We start from the raw sequence: 7,193 nt of genomic DNA, 5'->3' as shown, positions 1-7,193 counted from the left end.
GGAGTCTCATCGTCTCCACGGTTGCCTTAGCCCTGTTTCCTTCTTATATTGATAGTTACTTGACTAAAAATTCCGCGTCCGGCTGACGAGGCCTCTTAATGCCGGAGGAGCAGGTTCTGTGGGTTCTTATGAGCTCCGGGACTCCACGATGGGCCGTTTGCCTTGGGGAACATGAGACTTTAGCAATTACTGAATGTGTCACTGAGAATTTGGGGCTTTTCTTTGAATTTCTACATCTTTGGTGATGGATACAGCCGAGCGCCACCATTAAACGTGTTCTGCAGAGAAGGCCATTGAAACGAGATCCGGCGATGGCTCCGTCTCAGCCTTGTGTATGTCAGATACCACAGCAGTTTGGGACATGAGATGTAACGGAGCAGTACGGGCAGCGACGCCTCTCCCGGATCAGTCCACGCTGGGACTGTGGCGGCCCCAATGGTCTCATCCAGAGGTGAGAAGTGTCTCCTCCGCTGTGTGAGGGGGTGCAGAGATGTGGGATGGAGAAGGGATTCAGTCACAATTGGCTGCTGGGAGTTGACGGGTGGGCAGCCTCTCCTCCTCCTCCTCCTCCCTGCAGCCTGTCTGTGTGTATGCGAGAAGATGGGCTTAAAGTGCTGGAGGATTTGCTGGCGTCGATATCGCAGTGATCCTGGGAGCTCCTGAAGAGAGAGACGGCCAGAGATCCAGGCAGAGGTGGTCGCTTCCAATGGCACGGGCACCCGGGATAGCTTGCGTGCTGTGTCTCGGCTTCTCTGTGGTCTCCTATGTCTCTGCTGGGGGCAGTGAAGGTAAGAGTCCGTCTGACACTTTCATCTCCGATACTTTATGTTATATTAGATCGCGTTTCTTTTATTACGTTTGGAAGAGGAACTCTTCATCTACTCCATAATTCATCTATTAGGAAGCTGCCAGGAACCCGCCTGCCCGGGGGTAGGGGAAGCGCTCGGCTATTCTAAAGTTGCATCTGTCATTGATCCGGAGTTGCTTTGAAGGTGCATAAAATACTCCAGACACCGCTGGTCTGTTCTTCGCCTGGGGCAACAATGTGGGACAGGTCCTTTGAAGTGTGGACAATGGCTGGGAGCTGCCAAACTTGATATCTCTATCAGACGACTGACACCATGGCAGCTGCGCCGCGCTGCACACACAATTCTGTACGTTGCTCCCCTTCTGTGACAGTCAACTTATACGAAGTCAGAGCGACTGCAGAAAAACCCGTCAGCCACGTAAACTGTGAGACTGACGGCGTCTAGGTTACCCAAATACATCCCTTTCTTCTGGTGAACTGGCGTCAGCTACTGCAGAACCGCAGAGAACATCCCAAAACCCGGGTGACGATACACGTATAGGATAAATAGAGCAAACAGGACGTCCATCTGACAATCTGTATAAACCCGGCCATGCATGTTACAGAAATGTAAGGCAATCCGGAGCTTGATCTGCTGACAATCTAATGTGCCGGGTGGCAGCCCGACGAGCACTGGTCATGCTGCATTTTAACTTACACAATATTTTGCTCCACCAGGAGATAAACAGTATCAGAGATGTCTGCAGCGGCTTCTCCCCCTCTCCCCATGACAGTAAATATACACGCTCAGCCGACCATCCTGACAGACATCTAAAATACATGGCCAACCAAACACAACCAAGTACCAGCCATGACAACCAGTCACCAATAAATAGCACCACCATCTAACGCCATGAAGGAGTTGGCATGTGACCGGTCCCACCACCTTGTCTGATCCCCCATCGTTACAGACCAAGATTTACGACTTTAGCCATACCGTGAAATAACTCACATGAGCTCGATACATGGCGGCCCGGTGGCTGCTCTACATTGTGGTTGTGTCCAGGCAATTAAAGGTAAAGGTTGCCCATTATACCACGGGCAAAGCATGGATGGAACCTGGGAGATCATACACACTGTGCAGGACTCCCACATACAGAATATAGATATCCCTGACTTCTCCTGAGTGGCCTCTCCTCCAGGTCTCCTTACAATCAGCACTTTATGATGAACACACGAACCTTATAGCCACCATTTTTATTTCTTATTTCAGGAAGGAAATAATAATGAATGATGGAGTAAACAATTCTCATTGACTTGCACGATCCTCTACCTGATCACCATGTCTATTTCTTACTTGAATGTCAGGTTCATGTCCCAGGTCATGTGGAGTTGTTGCCTCAAATGAAACCATGTAGGTCCTCTGCTGCAGCACCTCATATTTATCTTTCACAGGACGTCATAATATCCATTAGAACCAAAACACGAGCAGCCCATGTACCGTCCAGTGTGTGGAGGTCTCGGTCATGTACCGTCCAGTGTGTGGAGGTCTCGGTCATGTACCGTCCAGTGCGTGGAGATCTCGGTCATGTACCATCCAGTGCGTGGAGGTCTCGGTCATGTACCATCCCGTGTGTGCAGGTCTCAGTCATGTACCGTCCAGTGTGTGGAGGTCTCAGTCATGTACCGTCCTGTGGGTGGAGGTCTCGGTCATGTACCATCCCGTGTGTGCAGGTCTCAGTCATGTACCGTCCAGTGTGTGGAGGTCTCGGTCATGTACCATCCCGTGTGTGCAGGTCTCAGTCATGTACCGTCCAGTGTGTGGAGGTCTCAGTCATGTACCGTCAAGTGCGTGGAGGTCTCGGTCATGTACCGTCCAGTGTGTGGAGGACTCGGTCATGTACCATCCAGTGCGTGGAGATCTCAGTCATGTACCATCCAGTGTGTGGAGGTCTCGGTCATGTACCGTCCAGTGTGTGGAGGTCTCGGTCATGTACCGTCCAGTGTTTGGAGGTCTCGGTCATGTAGTGTCCAGTGTGTGGAGGTCCCCGTCATGTACGGTCCAGTGTGTGGAGGTCTCAGTCATGTACGGTCCAGTGTGTGGAGGTCTCAGTCATGTACCGTCCCGCGTGTGGAGGTCTCAGTCATGTACCGTCCAGTGTGTGGAGGTCTCAGTCATGTACCGTCCTCTGTGTGGAGGTTTCAGTCATGTACCGTCCCGCATATGGAGGTCTCGGTCATGTACCGTCCAGTGTGTGGAGGTATCAGTCATGTACCGTCCAGTGTGTGGAGGTCTCAGTCATGTATCGTCCTCTGCGTGGAGGTCTCAGTCATGTACCATCCAGTGTGTGGAGATCGGAGTCCTGTACCGTCCAGTGCGTGGAGGTCTCGGTCATGTACCGTCCAGTGCGTGGAGGTCTCAGTGATGTACCGTCCAGTGTGTGGAGGTCTCAGTCATGTACCGTCCAGTGCGTGGAGGTCTCGGTCATGTACCGTCCAGTGCGTGGAGGTCTCAGTGATGTACCGTCCAGTGTGTGGAGGTCTCAGTCATGTACCATCCCGCGTGTGGAGGTCTCAGTCATGTACCGTCCAGCGTGTGGAGGTCTCAGTCATGTACCATCCCGCGTGTGGAGGTCTCAGTCATGTACCGTCCAGCGTGTGGAGGTCTCAGTCATGTACCGTCCAGTGTGTGGAGGTGTCGGTTATGTAGTGTCCAGTGTGTGGAGGTCCCCGTCATGTAGTGTCCAGTGTGTGGAGGTCCCCGTCATGTAGTGTCCAGTGTGTGGAGGTCTCATTCATGTACGGTCCAGTGTGTGGAGGTCTCAGTCATGTACGGTCCAGTGTGTGGAGGTCTCAGTCATGTACCGTCCTCTGTGTGGAGGTCTCGGTCATGTACCGTCCCGCATATGGAGGTCTCGGTCATGTACCGCCCAGTGTGTGGAGGTCTCGGTCATGTACCGTCCTCTGTGTGGCGGTCTCAGTCATGTACCGTCCCGCATATGGAGGTCTCGGTCATGTACCGTCCAGTGTGTGGAGGTCTCAGTCATGTACCATCCAGTGTGTGGAGATCTCAGTCATGTACCGTCCAGTGCGTGGAGGTCTCGGTCATGTACCGTCCCGCGTGTGGAGGTCTCAGTCATGTACCGTCCCGCGTGTGGAGGTCTCGGTCATGTACCGTCCCGCGTGTGGAGGTCTCGGTCATGTACCGTCCAGTGTGTGGAGGTCTCGGTCATGTACCGTCCAGTGTGTGGAGGTCTCGGTCATGTAGTGTCCAGTGTGTGGAGGTCCCCGTCATGTACGGTCCAGTGTGTGGAGGTCTCAGTCATGTACGGTCCAGTGTGTGGAGGTCTCAGTCATGTACCGTCCCGCGTGTGGAGGTCTCAGTCATGTACCGTCCAGTGTGTGGAGGTCTCAGTCATGTACCGTCCTCTGTGTGGAGGTCTCAGTCATGTACCGTCCCGCATATGGAGGTCTCGGTCATGTACCGCCCAGTGTGTGGAGGTCTCGGTCATGTACCGTCCTCTGTGTGGCGGTCTCAGTCATGTACCGTCCCGCATATGGAGGTCTCGGTCATGTACCGTTCAGTGTGTGGAGGTCTCAGTCATGTACCATCCAGTGTGTGGAGATCTCAGTCATGTACCGTCCAGTGCGTGGAGGCCTCGGTCATGTACCGTCCCGCGTGTGGAGGTCTCAGTCATGTACCGTCCCGCGTGTGGAGGTCTCGGTCATGTACCGTCCCGCGTGTGGAGGTCTCGGTCATGTACCGTCCCGCGTGTGGAGGTCTCGGTCATGTACCGTCCCGCGTGTGGAGGTCTCGGTCATGTACCGTCCCGCGTGTGGAGGACTCCGTCATGTACCGTCCAGCGTGTGGAGGTCTCGGTCATGTACCGTCCCGCGTGTGGAGGTCTCGGTCATGTACCGTCCCGCGTGTGGAGGTCTCGGTCATGTACCGTCCCGCGTGTGGAGGTCTCAGTCATGTACCGTCCTCTGTGTGGAGGTCTCAGTCATGTACCATCCAGTGTGTGGAGATCTGAGTCCTGTACCGTCCAGTACGTGGAGGTCTCGGTCATGTACCGTCCAATGCGTGGAGGTCTCAGTCATGTACCGTCCAGTGTGTGGAGGTCTCAGTCATGTACCGTCCCGCGTGTGGAGGTCTCAGTCATGTACCATCCCGCGTGTGGAGGTCTCAGTCATGTACCGTCCAGCGTGTGGAGGTCTCAGTCATGTACCGTCCAGTGTGTGGAGGTGTCGGTTATGTAGTGTCCAGTGTGTGGAGGTCCCCGTCATGTAGTGTCCAGTGTGTGGAGGTCTCAGCCATGTACGGTCCAGTGTGTGGAGGTCTCAGTCATGTACGGTCCAGTGTGTGGAGGTCTCAGTCATGTACCGTCCTCTGTGTGGAGGTCTCAGTCATGTACCGTCCCGCATATGGAGGTCTCGGTCATGTACCGTCCCGCGTGTGGAGGTCTCGGTCATGTACCGTCCCGCGTGTGGAGGTCTCGGTCATGTACCGTCCCGCGTGTGGAGGTCTCGGTCATGTACCGTCCAGCATGTGGAGGTCTCGGTCATGTACCGTCCCGCGTGTGGAGGTCTCAGTCATGTACCGTCCCGCGTGTGGAGGTCTCAGTCATGTACCGTCCCGCGTGTGGAAATCTCAGTCACGTACCGTCCCGCGTATGGAGGACTCAGTCATGTACCGTCCCGCGTGTGGAGGTCTCAGTCATATACCGTCCAGTGTGTGGAGTTCTCAGCTCAGTCATGTAGTGTCCAGTGTGTGGAGGTCTCAGTCATGTACGGTCCAGTGTGTAGAGGTCTCAGTCATGTAGTGTCCAGTGTGTGGAGGTCTCAGTCATGTACCGTCCCACGTATGGAGGACTCAGTCATGTACCGTCCCGCGTGTGGAGGTCTCAGCTCAGTCATGTAGTGTCCAGTGTGTGGAGGTCTCAGTCATGTACGGTCCAGTGTGTGGAGGTCTCAGTCATGTAGTGTCCAGTGTGTGGAGGTCTCAGTCATGTACCGTCCCGCGTATGGAGGACTCAGTCATGTACCGTCCCGCGTGTGGAGGTCTCAGTCATGTACCGTCCCGCGTGTGGAGGTCTCAGTCATGTACCGTCCCGCGTGTGGAGGTCTCAGTCATGTACCGTCCCGCGTGTGGAGGTCTCAGTCATGTACCGTCCCGCGTGTGGAGGTCTCAGTCATGTACCGTCCAGTGTGTGGAGGTCTCAGTCATGTAGTGTCCAGTGTGTGGAGGTCTCAGTCATGTACCGTCCCGCGTGTGGAGGTCTCAGTCATGTACCGTCCAGCGTGTGGAGGTCTCAGTCATGTACCGTCCAGCGTGTGGAGGTCCCAGTCATGTACCGTCCAGCCTGTGGAGGTCTCAGTCATGTACCGTCCAGCGTGTGGAGGTCTCATTCATGTACCGTCCAGCGTGTGGAGGTCTCAGTCATGTACCCTCCAGTGTGTGGAGGTCTCAGTCATGTAGTGTCCTGTGTGTGGATCTCGATCATGTAATTTCCTGTGTGTAAAAGTCTCAGTCATGCAATGTCTTGAGTGTGGAGGTCTCGGTCATGTAGTGTTTTTCGTGTGTAAAAATCTCAATCTGTAGTGTCCTTTGTGTGGAGGATCCCAGCCATGTAGTTTTCTGTATATGGATGTCTCAGTCATGTATTTTTCTTTGTTTGTCGGTCTCGGTCATAGTGTCATAGTGTAATGTGTGGGAAGTTTCAATTATGCAATGTCCAGTGTGCGGAGGTCTCAGCCATGTAGAGTCCTGTGTATGGGGGACTCAGTTCTGTAATGTCCTCTGGGTGAGGATTGGACATGGTGATTTTTGTGTGTGGAGGTCTTGGTCTTGTAATGTTCTGTGTGTGGAGGTCTCGCTCATGTAGTGTTTTTGTGTGTATAATTTGGTCATGTAGTGTTCTGCGTGTGGAGGTCTAGAAAAATACTGCGTATGGAGGTTTCGATATTGTAATGTACTATTTGAAGTTCTTGGTCATGTAAAGTCCACTGTGTGTAGGTTTCGGCCATTGAGTGCTTAGGGTTCTCTGTGGGAAGTCTCGGTCATGTAGAGTCCTGTGTGTGGAGGTCTCAGTTATGTAGTCTCTTGTGTGTGGATATCTCGGTCATGTAATGTCCTATGTGTACAAGTCTCGGTCATGTAGACTTCTATTTGTAGAGGTCTTGGTCGTATAATATACCATTTGTTGAGTTCTTAGTCATGTAGAGTTCTCGGTGTGTGTGAATTACTCAGCCATGTAGTGTTCTGTACATGCAGGTCTCCCTCATGTAGTGTCCTTAGAGTGGAGGTCTTGGTCATGTAGTGTCCTGTGTGTGGAGATCTCAATAATGTAGAGTACTGTGTGTGGAGGTCTCGGACGTGTAGAGTATTGTGTGTAAAGAGCTCATT

The 7,193-nt window shown here is 53.3% G+C and overlaps 1 protein-coding gene across 1 annotated transcript in view; it reads left to right on the top strand.

The window, feature by feature from the left end:
• Nucleotides 1–212: 212 nt before the first annotated feature.
• Nucleotides 213–7,193, top strand: part of LOC142733338 (ephrin type-A receptor 8-like) — a 32,956-nt gene continuing 25,975 nt past the window's right edge. Inside the window, exon 1 of the mRNA XM_075849515.1 lies at nucleotides 213–788. Coding sequence (XP_075705630.1) covers nucleotides 707–788 — 82 coding nt within the window. The 5' untranslated portion in view covers nucleotides 213–706. The remainder of the gene's footprint in view (nucleotides 789–7,193) is intronic.

Source organism: Rhinoderma darwinii, unplaced genomic scaffold (assembly GCF_050947455.1).
Source record: "Rhinoderma darwinii isolate aRhiDar2 unplaced genomic scaffold, aRhiDar2.hap1 Scaffold_939, whole genome shotgun sequence".
Taxonomy (NCBI): Eukaryota; Metazoa; Chordata; class Amphibia; order Anura; family Rhinodermatidae; genus Rhinoderma; species Rhinoderma darwinii.
This window is presented reverse-complemented; position numbering and strand designations above follow the sequence as displayed.